This window comes from Ictidomys tridecemlineatus, chromosome 4 (assembly GCF_052094955.1).
Source record: "Ictidomys tridecemlineatus isolate mIctTri1 chromosome 4, mIctTri1.hap1, whole genome shotgun sequence".
Classification (NCBI taxonomy): domain Eukaryota; kingdom Metazoa; phylum Chordata; class Mammalia; order Rodentia; family Sciuridae; genus Ictidomys; species Ictidomys tridecemlineatus.
Genome location: NC_135480.1, coordinates 174,510,492 through 174,525,225, shown reverse-complemented (window position 1 = coordinate 174,525,225; position 14,734 = coordinate 174,510,492). Strand labels below are relative to the sequence as shown.

The 14,734-nt window shown below is 49.9% G+C and overlaps 1 protein-coding gene across 3 annotated transcripts in view; it reads left to right on the top strand.

The window, feature by feature from the left end:
- Tln1 (talin 1) overlaps positions 1-14,734 on the top strand; it is a 33,137-nt gene that overhangs the window by 11,365 nt on the left and 7,038 nt on the right. For 2 of the 3 annotated variants that reach the window (XM_078047806.1, XM_078047805.1), the window contains exons 14-47: positions 127-240; positions 377-485; positions 712-920; positions 1,081-1,179; positions 1,607-1,657; positions 2,221-2,388; positions 2,548-2,842; positions 3,886-4,052; positions 4,509-4,637; positions 4,806-4,922; positions 5,011-5,124; positions 5,326-5,460; positions 5,619-5,747; positions 6,030-6,132; positions 6,281-6,489; positions 6,875-6,994; positions 7,176-7,373; positions 7,571-7,710; positions 7,903-7,996; positions 8,091-8,180; positions 8,295-8,417; positions 9,979-10,122; positions 10,552-10,713; positions 10,942-11,082; positions 11,176-11,357; positions 11,552-11,684; positions 12,210-12,311; positions 12,392-12,562; positions 12,633-12,782; positions 12,890-12,991; positions 13,071-13,190; positions 13,917-14,063; positions 14,210-14,376; positions 14,545-14,728. In XM_078047806.1, coding sequence (XP_077903932.1) covers positions 127-240; positions 377-485; positions 712-920; positions 1,081-1,179; positions 1,607-1,657; positions 2,221-2,388; positions 2,548-2,842; positions 3,886-4,052; positions 4,509-4,637; positions 4,806-4,922; positions 5,011-5,124; positions 5,326-5,460; positions 5,619-5,747; positions 6,030-6,132; positions 6,281-6,489; positions 6,875-6,994; positions 7,176-7,373; positions 7,571-7,710; positions 7,903-7,996; positions 8,091-8,180; positions 8,295-8,417; positions 9,979-10,122; positions 10,552-10,713; positions 10,942-11,082; positions 11,176-11,357; positions 11,552-11,684; positions 12,210-12,311; positions 12,392-12,562; positions 12,633-12,782; positions 12,890-12,991; positions 13,071-13,190; positions 13,917-14,063; positions 14,210-14,376; positions 14,545-14,728 — 4,818 coding nt within the window. The remainder of the gene's footprint in view (positions 1-126; positions 241-376; positions 486-711; positions 921-1,080; positions 1,180-1,606; positions 1,658-2,220; positions 2,389-2,547; positions 2,843-3,885; positions 4,053-4,508; positions 4,638-4,805; positions 4,923-5,010; positions 5,125-5,325; positions 5,461-5,618; positions 5,748-6,029; positions 6,133-6,280; positions 6,490-6,874; positions 6,995-7,175; positions 7,374-7,570; positions 7,711-7,902; positions 7,997-8,090; positions 8,181-8,294; positions 8,418-9,978; positions 10,123-10,551; positions 10,714-10,941; positions 11,083-11,175; positions 11,358-11,551; positions 11,685-12,209; positions 12,312-12,391; positions 12,563-12,632; positions 12,783-12,889; positions 12,992-13,070; positions 13,191-13,916; positions 14,064-14,209; positions 14,377-14,544; positions 14,729-14,734) is intronic. The other variant, XM_021726970.3, reaches the window with a different exon arrangement.

The following is a 14,734-nucleotide window of genomic DNA, read 5'->3' as shown; positions in this document are numbered from 1 at the left end:
TGCCAGGCCTACCCAGGAGTCAGCAGTGCCCAGGCTTTTGTGTTCCTATTTGAATTCCCTTTAACTTCTCTTTCTTCTAAACTTTCCATTCCAGCCTCTGTTATTCCTCCTTCTCTTGTTTTTTAGACTTCAGCACAGCAAGCCCTCACCGGAACCATTAACTCCAGCATGCAGGCTGTGCAGGCTGCCCAGGCCACTCTGGATGATTTTGACACTCTTCCCCCTCTTGGCCAGGATGCTGTGAGTATGGAATGGAGGAGAGACCAGTGGTCCTAAAGCTGGAGCTCCCAAGGGATAGAGAGGGACTAACCAAACCAGAAACAGATCCTGAGGGGGATTTTTTTTTTTTTTTTTTTTTTTTGCTTCCTTCTTTCAGGCCTCCAAGGCCTGGCGTAAGAACAAGATGGATGAATCAAAGCATGAGATCCACTCCCAGGTAGATGCCATCACAGCTGGTACTGCCTCTGTGGTGAACCTGACAGCAGGTAGGCTGGATACCAACATGTGTGCGTGTGCCAGGGAGGGGAGGACAAGTGTGTACAAGCATGCGTGTGACTGACTCCATGTGTGACTGTACCTTGACTCATTATGGAATGTTCTATGTGTGTACATCTCTTTTAGGATTTGTATGTGACTAACTGGGTGTGACAGTGCTCCTTCCCTAGCATGTTGTCTAGCCTGCCCTGTCTCATGCTTTTCCTCTGCCCTCAGGAGACCCTGCAGAGACAGACTATACTGCAGTAGGCTGTGCAGTCACTACAATCTCCTCCAACCTGACGGAGATGTCCCGTGGGGTGAAACTGCTGGCTGCCCTGCTGGAGGATGAAGGCGGCAGTGGCCGGCCCCTGCTACAGGCAGCAAAGGGTCTTGCAGGAGCAGTGTCAGAACTGCTGCGCAGTGCCCAACCAGCCAGTGCTGAGGTCAGGGGCCAGGGGGCTGCAGTGGGGGTGGACACGGTTCCAGTCCAAGGAGAAAGGGCAGTCCAAGTTGTAAGATGGAAGTGTGGCCCAGGGGACTAGGAGACCCTTTGGTACGTGGGCAGATATTGGGCAGCTTCTGACAGGTGTTCACTCTCCACAGCCCCGTCAGAACCTGCTGCAAGCAGCTGGGAACGTGGGCCAGGCCAGTGGGGAGCTGTTGCAGCAAATTGGGGAAAGTGACACTGACCCCCATTTCCAGGTTGGTGACTTACCTGGTCCCTAGAACCCCTGCTTCTAGGAGGTAACCTCTGATCCTGAATCCAGATCCCAGTCCCTGCTTCTATGCACTGACCCCTCCAAATCAACCTGGGTCTGTTTCCAGGAATGATACTGGGAACTTACAGGGTTTTTGGGTTTTTGGTGTTTTTTTTTTTTTTTTTTTTTTTGGAGTGGGGGTGGGCAGTAAGAATTGAGAATCCCTGAATCCAAACAACCTACTAATTTACTCTTGGCCCTCAACAATGATATTCTTAGCCCTGTCATCCCTATATAGCCCTTGCCCAAGCTTGAGGCTGTCTTGAATCTCTAATCACATTACCCTGAGAACATTGGTCCTCTGGCTATTCCCCTTCCCCACCTCATGCCAATTGCCACAGCTGACTTTTTCTCCTGGATTTCCCATGCAGATATGTGCACCCAGAGGGGCCGGGGCTCCATCTCCCCCCAATTCCCCTACGGTAACGGCCTCTGGCCTGGGCCTTCCCAGCTTGGTCCTCTCTGAGCCGCATACACTCGCTTCTGTACCTCTCCCCTAGCCTCCTAGGGGAGCAGAACACAATGGGAGATGAGGAGGCTTGGCCCAGGCAAGGCTGGGGAACTGGGATCAGGTAGAGTAGTTCAGGGACTTGTTCCCAAGATGCCAGAACGACTGCTTACTTGCAAACCAAGATTGAGAAGAAAGGAAAAAGAGAAGCTGGAGGTAGGAAGGACCCCAAAGGTCCCTCCTCTCCCCATCCTACTGTACTAATGCCATCCCTCCCTCACCATTGGAGTGTATCCGTCTCATACATTTTTCTCTTTGGTGTAGGCTCTATTTCTTTTGGTGTAGGTTTGTTCCTTGGTGGGGTTTCTGTCCTGCTGGGTTGCTCAAGGCAGGGACTAGGAATAGGTTCTGGTTGCTTCTGCATACACTGTCCTCTGATTGGAGTCATTGGGAATAATGAAGCAGCTTATGCTTTGGAGAAATGTCTATGGATCCCAAGCTCAATCTCAGGTCATACTAACTGCTATTTTCTCATAGGATGTACTAATGCAACTAGCTAAGGCAGTGGCAAGTGCTGCAGCTGCCCTGGTCCTCAAGGCCAAGAGTGTGGCCCAGCGAACAGAGGACTCAGGCCTTCAGACCCAAGTTATTGCTGCAGCCACACAGTGTGCCTTGTCTACCTCCCAATTGGTGGCCTGTACCAAGGTAAGCCCAAATAGTACTATCGCCTGCATCTAGGACTGATATTGGCAGACATTCATTTTATTTCTTTGGTTTTTGAGGCCTCATTACCTATCCCATTGACTATGTGAAAATCACAAACACCTCATGACTTCTTTCCCTTGCCTACATCTTTGCCCATAGGTGGTGGCACCTACAATCAGCTCACCTGTGTGTCAAGAGCAGCTGGTGGAGGCTGGAAGATTGGTGGCCAAAGCTGTGGAAGGCTGTGTTTCTGCCTCCCAGGCAGCCACAGAAGATGGGCAGCTATTGCGAGGGGTAGGAGCAGCAGCCACAGCTGTCACTCAGGCCCTGAATGAACTGCTGCAGCATGTAAAGGCCCATGCCACAGGGGCCGGGCCTGCTGGCCGTTATGACCAGGCCACTGACACCATCCTTACTGTCACTGAAAACATCTTCAGCTCCATGGGTGATGCTGGTAAGGACACCCACCCCAGGAAGACAAAAGCCTGGATGATATTCCCCAGGCCTTTGGACATTCCTTTGCCAACCCAACCACTCTACCCCTAAAGACTCAGCACCATGTGGCCATTTCAGCCATGCAACCACAGGCTCAATGTTTAATCTCTAAAACCTCCACTTTCCCATCTATAAAGCAAAAACATGAGCCCAGCTCTGCTTTCCTTGGAGTATTTTAAAGAATATACCAAAGGTGGGGGAATAGCCAGGTGTAGTGACATATGCCTGTAATACCAGCAGTTCAGGGGACTGAGGCAGGAGGATCACAAGTTTAAAGCCAGCCTCAGCAACTTGGCAAGGCCCTAAGCAACTTAATGAAACTTTATCTCAAAATAAAAAGGGCTGGTGATATGACTCAATGGTTAAGCATGCCTGGGTTCAATCCCCAGTGCCAAAACAAAACAAAAAAAAAAGAAACAATAAGAATATAACAAAGTACACACCCAAATATGCCAAATATAAGAGCTAGCCCTACCAGGTACTGTGGCACACACCTGTAAACTCAGCATTTGTAGAGACTGAGACAGGAGGATCACAAGATCAAGGCCAGCACCTGAAACTTAGCAAGACCCTGTGTCCAAAACAAAACAAAAAAAAAACATTGGGGATGTAGCTCAGAGGTAAAACAATCCCGGCTGGGTTCAATCCCCAGTACCAAACAAAAGCCAAAAAAAAGAGAGAGAGAGAGAGCCTTCCCCACACTACCTGCTTAATTCCAAAAGCCTTCACAAAAAGTCTTGTCTTCTCAAGACTGTTTCCTGAAAATAACCCATGGGAAATTGTCCTGTCTCCCATATGAACACACCAGGAAATCTTCCCCAAAATCCTAAGCCCAGAGAAAAAGAACTTGCTAGAAATCACTCAAAAACTTTTTCCAGTTTCTTTCCTATCCCTAAAATCCCCCACCTACCTTGTCTTCACTGTTTTCCTTCTCCATTGTCTCCACCCACTACCCTCTCAGTGTCTCTAGCTTCCTAACCTGATTATACCCTGTGCTCTCAGGAGAGATGGTGCGGCAGGCCCGTATCCTGGCTCAGGCCACCTCAGACCTGGTCAATGCCATCAAGGCTGATGCTGAAGGAGAGAGTGATCTAGAAAACTCTCGCAAGCTCCTGAGTGCTGCCAAGATCCTGGCTGATGCCACAGCCAAGATGGTGGAGGCTGCCAAGGTAAAAAGCCTTCTTGGCAGACCCCAGACTGGGCCCTGAAGGAAGCAGAAAGGTCTAGATGTTCAGCTTCATCTGATGGAGAGACCCAGGAAAAATAGAACAAAGAATACTTAAGAAGCAAGTGTGTCCCCATTGCTGCAGGTGGCTGCAACCTAGACTCCCAGCCATTGTGACTACCAGGCATCCATACCCTTTCCTCCTGTCCAGTCCAAGGTCTGCTGTTCCTACTTTTCCCTACATTGCTGCCACCACCTGCCAGAGGGAATGCATATGCCCCTGAGGCTTCCTGTTGACTTTCCCAAGGCAGTTCCTATCTATAGTGATTATCTTTCAGTGTGGACAAACAGAAGTGACCTCAGGAAAACAAATGTATTTCAAATCAAGTCTAGAGGGGTCATAGCAGAGCATATTGAGGGTCCACAGGGATGCAGAGTGATGACTGTCCACTTTTCTCAGGGGGCAGCTGCCCACCCTGACAGTGAGGAGCAGCAGCAACGGCTGCGAGAGGCGGCTGAGGGGCTCCGCATGGCCACCAATGCAGCTGCACAGAATGCCATCAAAAAAAAGCTGGTACAACGCCTGGAGGTGAGGCTGAGAAGTCAACAAGAACAAGAGAGTGTGGGTGCTGTGAGAGGCTTGAACCAGAGGGATGTGCAGGAGAGTCAGTGTGTCCTTGTGGGCATAGCAGGGGCCAGGTGACCTGGGACTGGACTTGGAAATACCTGGGTTGTCCTGACTGCTCTGTCCTCACAGCACGCAGCCAAACAGGCTGCAGCCTCAGCCACACAGACCATTGCTGCAGCTCAACATGCAGCCTCCACCCCCAAGGCCTCTGCGGGTCCTCAGCCCCTGCTGGTGCAGAGCTGCAAGGTAAGTCTCCAAGAGGCACATGAGATGAGAAGAAGGGGACTTTCCCTAGTCTGTGGGGAGGTGGTACTAATGACATTTCTACCTACAGGCTGTGGCAGAACAGATTCCACTGCTGGTACAGGGTGTCCGAGGGAGCCAAGCACAACCTGACAGCCCCAGCGCTCAGCTAGCCCTCATTGCTGCCAGCCAGAGCTTCCTGCAGGCAAGGCGCCCTCTCCTTCCTTTTAGACCAGGCCCTCCCCACCTTGCCAGCACCAGCCTCTCCCACAATTTAAATGTTTGCTAGTTGTGTCTTTCCCAATACTGAGCTCCAGTGCTCACCATGTCCTGACCATTATTAGTCCTTACAGCCAAGCCCAAAGGGAGGATGGCACACCCTATCTGCCTATCTGTTCCCTAACAGCCAGGTGGGAAGATGGTGGCAGCTGCGAAGGCCTCAGTGCCAACAATTCAGGACCAGGCTTCAGCCATGCAGCTAAGTCAGTGTGCTAAGAACCTGGGCACCGCACTGGCTGAACTCCGAACAGCTGCCCAGAAGGTATGAAAGCACTTTTGGCTGTTGGGAAATGAGGGTAGAGTCCTGATATAACAGGTAATCTGTATAGTATAACCTTTAATAGGGACAGTGTGTAATCTGAGGTGTCAGTGAGACATACCCATACCTCCTACACCCCAAACCTCTTCTTATCATTGCAGGCTCAGGAAGCATGTGGGCCTTTGGAGATGGATTCTGCACTGAGTGTGGTACAGAATCTAGAGAGAGATCTGCAGGAAGTGAAGGCAGCAGCTCGAGATGGCAAGCTTAAACCCTTACCTGGGGAGACGGTAAGGTTTTTTTGTTTTGTTTTGTTTTGTTTGTGTGTGTGTGGTGGGGATGGAACCCAGGCCTTTGTAGCCATGCTAAGCAAGCTCTCTACCACTGAGCTACCCCCATAGCCCTGGTAATGAGTATTCTTAACATCTTCTTACTCAAATCCCAAATGTCTTCCTTGCTAGCTGTGCTACAGAGCTGCCCAAAACTGTCATTTAAACTGTACCCATGTACCTTCTCAAGTGCATTCTCCTCATTCCTCCTTCCCCTGAGCCTATTTCTCCCATCATGTGTAGATGGAGAAATGTGCCCAGGACCTTGGCAACAGCACCAAAGCAGTGAGCTCTGCCATAGCCCAGCTGCTGGGGGAGGTCGCACAGGGCAATGAGAATTATGCAGGTATGCAGGCAGAGGGCCAGGAACGGGCATATGGTAGGGAGGTGGGGAAATGGGAGCTAGATGAGGGATGGGGCCAACAGAAGAAACCACTGGGATCAGAGCCCGCCATTGAAGGCAGTTTTTCCCTTCCCTCCTCTCGTTTCCCCAGGTATTGCTGCTCGGGATGTGGCAGGTGGGCTGCGGTCACTGGCCCAGGCTGCTAGGGGTGTAGCTGCTCTGACATCAGATCCCACAGTGCAAGCCATTGTGCTTGACACAGCCAGTGATGTACTGGACAAGGCTAGCAGCCTCATCGAGGAAGCAAAAAAGGCAGCTGGCCACCCAGGGGATCCTGAGAGCCAGCAGCGTCTTGCCCAGGTCAGGTATTAGGAAGGGCCACTCGCTGTCTACCCCCCTGAGCCCCTTAATAAGGTCAACCCCATCAGAACTTCATGCACACTGATGGAGGGATATCTTGGACCTGTTCATGAGAGCTTTTTCCTGGATTCTATCCTTCTTTCTTCCAATCTTGGAAAAAGTATCTCAGTAGGCTACAGCATGGGCCTAGCTAAATACCAAGTTTAAGGAAGTTTGATCACTATCACTTGATACTCTGACCCCAGCCTATTCAGCTAGCGCACCCCCTTTCCTTTTCCACTTTCGGAATCAGGAGCACTTGTTATCTCCTGTGTCTCAGGAATGGGGAAGAAGAAAACTCCTAGATTTTTCCCACTTTGGCAACCTTATTTCCTTTCCACTTCAGGTAGCTAAAGCAGTGACCCAGGCACTAAACCGCTGTGTCAGCTGCCTGCCCGGCCAACGAGATGTGGATAATGCCCTGAGAACAGTTGGAGATGCCAGCAAGCGACTCCTGAGTGACTCGGTAAGGGGACCAAGGTGAAGGAGAACAGAAGAGTCAAGAATATTCCAAGCCTTCCCTTGTTACTGATAAACTTTTTTGATTATGACTGCCCAGATCTCTCCCCCTTTTTTCCCCTCAGGTTTTGTGCCTACCCTGCCAACCCTCCTTTCCCACACCATTCCATTCTTCTCTAACCCTGCAGCTTCCTCCCAGCACTGGGACATTTCAAGAAGCTCAGAGCCGGTTGAATGAAGCTGCTGCTGGGCTGAATCAGGCAGCCACAGAACTGGTGCAAGCCTCCCGGGGAACCCCTCAGGACCTGGCTCGAGCTTCAGGTCGATTTGGACAGGACTTCAGTACCTTCCTAGAAGCTGGCGTGGAAATGGCAGGACAGGCCCCGGTATGAAAGCAGAGGGTCTAGTCACGTGGTCTCCTTTGGGGGCCAGATAGGAGAACTTGGGTGACCACAGAGTCTAGATATGCTCCTGGCTCCCTCCTTACCCCACTCTCTAGCAGTGCCTGAATGTCTAGAAAAGATTTTTTTTAGAGACAAATAAGATGGGACAGGAGAACATATGACCTTCCCACCTTTAACAGAGCCAGGAGGACCGGGCCCAAGTTGTATCCAACTTGAAGGGCATCTCCATGTCTTCAAGTAAACTTCTTCTGGCTGCTAAGGCCCTGTCCACAGACCCTGCTGCCCCCAACCTCAAGAGTCAGCTGGCTACAGCTGCCAGGTAAGTCAGCGCTGGGAAGCCCAACCCTAGGGCATGTGAGAGAAACTGGGGAGGAGGCATTTAATGTGAGGTCCCCAGCTTAGGAACAATAAGGCAAAAGGGAGAAATAGAGACTTCCCATGTGTACAAAGGACCCAGGAATGATCACCTATTCACCTATTCACCTATTTACTCAATTTTCTATCCCCCAAGGGCAGTGACTGATAGCATCAACCAGCTCATCACCATGTGCACTCAGCAGGCACCAGGCCAGAAGGAGTGTGATAACGCCCTGAGGGAATTGGAGGTGAGCACTTGGGTTAGAGGCTCAAGGAGGGTGTTCTGGGTTTGGGGGGCTGAGGGAGGTGTCTTGGATTTCCTATCTCCTTCCACTCACACAGACAGTCCGCGAACTCCTGGAGAATCCAGTCCAGCCCATCAATGATATGTCCTACTTTGGCTGCCTGGACAGTGTCATGGAGAACTCAAAGGTAAATGCAGCTAGGAGCCCAGGAGGAACGAGGCTAGGAAGATGGTACCAACTAGATGCTGCCCTAGTGCTCAGATGACACCATCTAACTCTCCTGATATTCTCTGTCCCTCAGGTGCTGGGTGAGGCCATGACTGGCATCTCCCAAAATGCCAAGAATGGAAACCTGCCAGAATTTGGGGAGGCCATTGCCACAGCTTCCAAGGCCCTCTGTGGCTTCACCGAAGCAGCTGCACAGGTTATTTCCCTGAAACAGGTTCTGGGAATAATTCCTACTTTCCTTGCCCCATCTCCCCTCACATGTACATAAATTAAGAAGTTTGTGTCTACAAAGCCAACTCTTTAAAATCTGAGTTTCCCTCTGGGTTCATCTCTCAACACCACATATAATTAAATAAGATAAAGGTCTATCAACTAAAATATATTCTTAAAATACTAAAAAAGAAAGAAAGAAAAGAAAGAAGAAATCTGGGCTTCCCCCTCCTAAAGGGGAGATACTCGACAGCAATTGTTGAATGGCAACAATTCTGATTGCTGTAAACCTTGAGCTGTAGTTATGATCACACTGTCCATCTGTGAGGTTGCTTTGTTGTTTTGTTTTGCTTATTATTAGTGGGGGTGAGGGGCCTAAGATTACAGCCAGGGCCTCGTGAATGCTAGTAAGTGCTATACCATTGAACCACACTCTCTGCCCAAGTGAAGTCTTTTTTTATTAAAATAGTATCAGAAACAACATCTCTCATCACTTGAGTTACCACTTAACTATCATTTTCTACATTATCAAGTATAAAACTCCCTAGTAGCTTGGAGAGTGTTTTACTTTAATGCATTGACCCTTAAACTAGCTGGAGAGTCCTTCTTAGACTTGTGTCTCCCTGCAAGCCCACCATCTACTCCCCCAAACTCCACCTCCCATTGTCCTATTATTTTGGATACCCAGCTCTGTGTATCTTAGCTTTTGAAAATCTTTTTGTTTTTGTTTCTTCATTTCTTTCTGATAAACATAAACAGGAAAAAGCAAAGCTTTCATGTACTGATGGAGGTGTGAATCAAAAAAACTTTTTTATATCCAGTATATCCCCATCCCTTCCTGTTTTTCAAATATCTGAAGCTTAGAGATGCCATCAGTGTTAATTAACTTAACAACCTTCATAGTTTTATCTTTAAAGAGACCTTGCCTATATGTGTGGGGTCGGGGGATGAGAGAGAGAGACTTTTTCACCATTACTCACAGTAAGCTATACTTTTCACTGTAGGACCCAACACACACACCTCTAAATAGATATTCATTAAAATCCTTTGTATGTGTTTTTTGTTGTTGGCTTTTTTTTTTTTTTTTTTTTTTGGCATTGGGGACTAAACTCAGGGGCCCTCCACCACTGAGCCACATCCCCAGCCCTATTTTGTATTTTATTTAGAGACAGGGTCTCGCTGAGTTGTAAGCACCTCACTTTTGCTGAGGCTGGCTTTGAACCTGTGGTCCTCCTGCCTCAGCCTCCAGAGCCACTGGGATTACAGGCATGCACCACAGTACCTGGCTATTGATAGCTTTTTTTTTTTTTTAATTACTTTTTTAATCTTCTGAAATTTTTAAAAATTGTTTAACAAAACAGGAGTTTGGTGTTGTTTTTTTTTTTACAGTGTAACCACTGTTCGTTATTATATTTCCACTTATGTAGAACTCAGAAAAATAAACCCTATTCTCTAAACTTACTCCTCTTTCTTTCTGTCCCTACTTTCACTATTCATTTCTGACCTGCAATTTTTATTCCTCACCCCCACCCCCTTTTTCTCTTTAGGCAGCATATCTGGTTGGCGTCTCTGACCCTAACAGCCAAGCCGGACAGCAAGGACTGGTGGAACCCACACAGTTTGCCAGGGCAAACCAAGCAATTCAGATGGCCTGTCAGAGTTTGGGGGAGCCTGGCTGTACCCAGGCCCAGGTAACACAAGGGAGCGGGTACCATGGGCAAGTCTGGGAAAGAGCAGACTGGACTTCAAAGGGAGAGAGGGAAGGGACCCATCTCTAACCTTCCGCACAGAGCTTCTCCTTAGGTAATGTCTTCTGTCATATTTCTCATCATTCTTCTAACTAAATTCACAACTTCCTTACAGATGATTGAGATTATTCTCCCAATTGCCCTATTTTGGTTTTTCTCCGTTAATGTATCTGTCTTTCATCTCCTCCCTACCGCCTCAATTCATCTTTAGGTATCTCTGTTTCCAATCTTGACTTATCTGGTGACTGTCTTTCCCATTTAGACATCCAAGAACATTGTTCTCCATCCTCCAACCTTAAAATGGCTTCTCCTTGGGTATGTGCTCTTCTCTCCTGCCCTTGTCATGAGTTTTCCATATCTCTGTCTTCTCAGGTGCTCTCTGCAGCCACCATTGTGGCCAAACACACCTCTGCACTGTGTAACAGCTGCCGCCTGGCTTCTGCCCGAACAGCCAATCCTACCGCCAAACGCCAGTTTGTACAATCAGCCAAGGAGGTGGCCAATAGCACAGCCAATCTTGTCAAGACCATCAAGGTTTCCAGTGATTGAATTTCATCATCTTCCTGATCTGCCCTAGTTTCTCCCCCTCAGTCTCCCACTCATTCTCTGAGGCCTTCTGCCAGATCCTCTAACCAAGCCTAAGCCCTTTCCTATTCCAGTGGCTACTGCCAGTCTCCTAATATTTTAAGCTCTGGAGGGAGGTATGAGCTTCACTTTCTATGTCTACAAGCTGAATCCTCAGGACCTTCCTGTCATTTCCAGGCACTAGATGGGGCCTTTACAGAAGAGAACCGTGCCCAGTGTAGGGCAGCAACAGCCCCTCTGCTGGAGGCTGTGGACAATCTGAGTGCCTTTGCATCAAACCCTGAGTTCTCCAGCATCCCTGCCCAGATCAGCCCTGAGGTGAGACAAAGTGAAGAGAGAACTGACAGACTAATATGTCACCTCATCTTCTGGGGTACTGTGAGACTAACCTCTCTGTTCCCCTCTCCCTAGGGCCGGGCTGCCATGGAGCCCATTGTGATCTCTGCCAAGACAATGTTGGAGAGTGCTGGGGGACTCATCCAAACAGCCCGGGCCCTTGCAGTCAATCCTCGGGACCCCCCACGCTGGTCAGTGCTGGCCGGCCACTCCCGAACTGTCTCAGACTCCATCAAGAAGCTTATTACAAGCATGAGGTACTGTGAGGTGCAGAACTGGTGCAGCTCGGGGACAAACATGGCAGAATGGAGGGGGTGGGCACTTAGATACAGTTAGATGGAGTAGGGTTGAATGACACCTTTTACTCCAAATTTGGGGAATTCATGGAGGAGATAGACTAGCCCTGTTTAAAGGAGATGTTCTTGGTATGGAACCTGTGATGCATCTGCAGGGACAAGGCCCCAGGGCAGCTGGAATGTGAGACGGCCATTGCAGCTCTGAACAGCTGTCTACGGGACTTAGACCAGGCTTCCCTTGCTGCAGTCAGCCAGCAGCTTGCTCCCCGTGAAGGAATCTCTCAAGAGGTAAGGGGAAAGTTTTACCTCTCTCAAGAGGTAAGGGGAAGACATCAGACTCCAGGAAGACGGAATCGGAGAGTGGGCTTCACAAAGACATCAAAGAGCTGAAACATGTCCAGCAGGATTAGGAAGTTCTGTATGGGAAGAAGAGTGGGGCCGGGGCGTAGCTCAGGGGTCGAATGTGTGCTTATTGTGCATAATGCCCTGGGTTCAGCCTCCAGCACCACAAAAAAATGTTGGAAGCCAAGCATGGTGGTTCACACCTATAACCCCAGCAACTCAGGAGGCTGAGACAGGAGGATCACCAAGTTCAAGGCCAGCCTCAGTGGCTTATCTAAGCCCTAAGCAACTTAGCAAGATCCTATCTCAAAATAAAAATTTTTAAAAAGGGTTGGGGTTGTAGTTCTGTGGTTAAGTACCCTTGGGTTCAATCCCTGGTACAAAAAAAAAAAGTTGGATGAGTAGGGTTCTGTGCACCACAGGATCCTACTACAGGTCACAATCAGAGCTGATATACACTTGCTTCCCCAGGCCTTGCACACCCAGATGCTCACTGCAGTGCAGGAGATATCCCATCTCATCGAGCCACTGGCCAGTGCGGCCAGAGCTGAAGCCTCCCAGCTGGGACACAAGGTACCTAGGAAGATCTGTGAGGAGTCCTGGTGGGGAAGGTGAGAGAGAGTACTTGACCCCATTCTAACCCCTTGCCTCAGGTGTCTCAGATGGCCCAATACTTTGAGCCACTCACCCTGGCTGCAGTGGGTGCTGCCTCCAAGACTCTGAGCCACCCGCAGCAGATGGCGCTTCTGGACCAGACTAAAACCTTGGCAGAGTCTGCCCTGCAGTTGCTGTACACTGCCAAGGAGGCTGGTGGTAACCCCAAGGTAGTGAGAGGGAGAGTGGGAGGAGCAGGAATAACAGGGTTCCCTTCCACTAACTCACTGTGCCCCACAGCAAGCAGCTCACACCCAGGAAGCCCTGGAGGAAGCTGTGCAGATGATGACAGAGGCTGTAGAGGACCTAACAACCACCCTGAATGAGGCAGCCAGCGCTGCAGGGGTTGTTGGCGGCATGGTGGACTCCATCACTCAGGCCATCAACCAGGTTAGACTCCCGGGTCCCTGTGGGTATGGAGGTTATCCTGGCCTGGGGCCTTAAGCAGTGCCAGAGACCCTGATGGTCTTCCCTCTTGCCCCATTCCCCCCACTCAGCTAGATGAAGGACCAATGGGTGAACCAGAAGGTTCCTTCGTGGATTACCAAACAACTATGGTGCGGACAGCCAAGGCCATTGCGGTCTCTGTTCAGGAGATGGTGAGTTTAGGAGATTGTAAGTGGACTGCCCTTGGAGAGTTAAGTTTGGATAGAACATGACTTTTTCTGTTATCATTAGGTAACCAAGTCAAACACCAGTCCTGAGGAGCTAGGCCCTCTCGCCAACCAGCTGACCAGTGACTATGGCCGCCTGGCCTTGCAGGCCAAGCCTGCAGCTGTGGCTGCTGAAAATGAAGAGGTAAACATGGAGGCAGCTCTGACCTTCCCTGACCCCCTCACAGGAAATCTCTGGGGCATGCCCTTTGTTCCCATCTGTCAGCCTCTAGGGTTGTCCCACTGATTTTATCTAATCTGGCAGAGAAGGGAACATGCCCTCAGGGGCCCCTCTACTAAAGAGTGATCAGGACTCTACATAGGGACAGAGGAGATCAAAGCCTTCAGTTACCAAGGATAAGGGAGATAGCTCAAGTTCTAAGGACTTCTCAGCCCTGCCTCTCTTGCCTCTGCCAACCCTCTGCTTCTCTTCTACAAGTCTATACTGGCACTATCCCTTCTTAGTTCTTCTGTTGTAAACTCATGGCGCTCATCCTTCCCTAAGCTCCTGGCTTTCCAAGAAAGCAAGTAATTGGATCTTAGCCGGACACACCTAATCCCCAGCCCCAAACCTACCGCAGTCCCATACAGGCCAAATTGTAATCCACAGCCCTCTGGTCCAACCCCTCAAGTACAAAGTGCTTCTCTCCTCCTCCTCACTGTGCTTAACACAACCTCACCAGTTTTGCTATTGTTTTCCATGTATATGAGGTGACCTCCACTTAAAGGACATGAAACCAGAAGAGTGTGCTGGCAGCTTTTCTCCACAATTCCATTTGTCAGTGATCCTAATATCCTTGGTTACTCTTCTAAATACTGTGGAAGTGCCCTGAGTGTCCCTTGTAAAATCTATCTTTCCCCCTGCTCACAGATAGGTGCCCATATCAAGCACCGAGTACAAGAGCTGGGCCATGGCTGTGCTGCTCTGGTCACCAAGGCAGGTGCCCTGCAGTGCAGCCCCAGTGATGCCTACACCAAGAAAGAACTCATCGAGTGTGCCCGGAGAGTGTCTGAGAAGGTGACCATGGGCTCCAGGGCTGGCTACCCAACCTGAGGTCTTTTCCATACTCCTCTGGCCTTCCTAGTCCTTTCCTTTTGTTTCTTCTTCCAAGTGTGGATGACCTTTCCCTTATACATGGCACCATGTAACTTTCCCTATCCCAGGTCTCCCACGTCCTGGCTGCACTCCAGGCTGGGAATCGTGGCACCCAGGCCTGCATCACAGCAGCCAGTGCTGTATCTGGTATTATCGCCGACCTCGACACCACCATCATGTTTGCTACTGCTGGCACGCTCAACCGTGAGGGTGCTGAAACTTTTGCTGACCATCGGTGAGGAGGGAACTGGCCTGAGGGAAGCACCCAGGTTGGGACATAGGGCCAGAAAAAGGCAGGATATCATTAGCTTGTTTGGGGAAAAACCTAGTCTGGGAACTCTGGGTCAGCTCAAGTGGGCAGTCAGATCTGAGAAAGAGCTGACTAGGCTGGATCCTTCCTCAGGGAGGGCATTCTGAAGACTGCAAAGGTGCTGGTGGAAGATACCAAGGTCCTGGTGCAGAATGCAGCCGGGAGCCAGGAAAAATTGGCACAGGCTGCCCAGTCTTCTGTTGCCACCATCACTCGCCTTGCTGATGTGGTCAAGCTTGGTGCAGCCAGCTTGGGAGCCGAGGACCCTGAGACCCAGGTATCT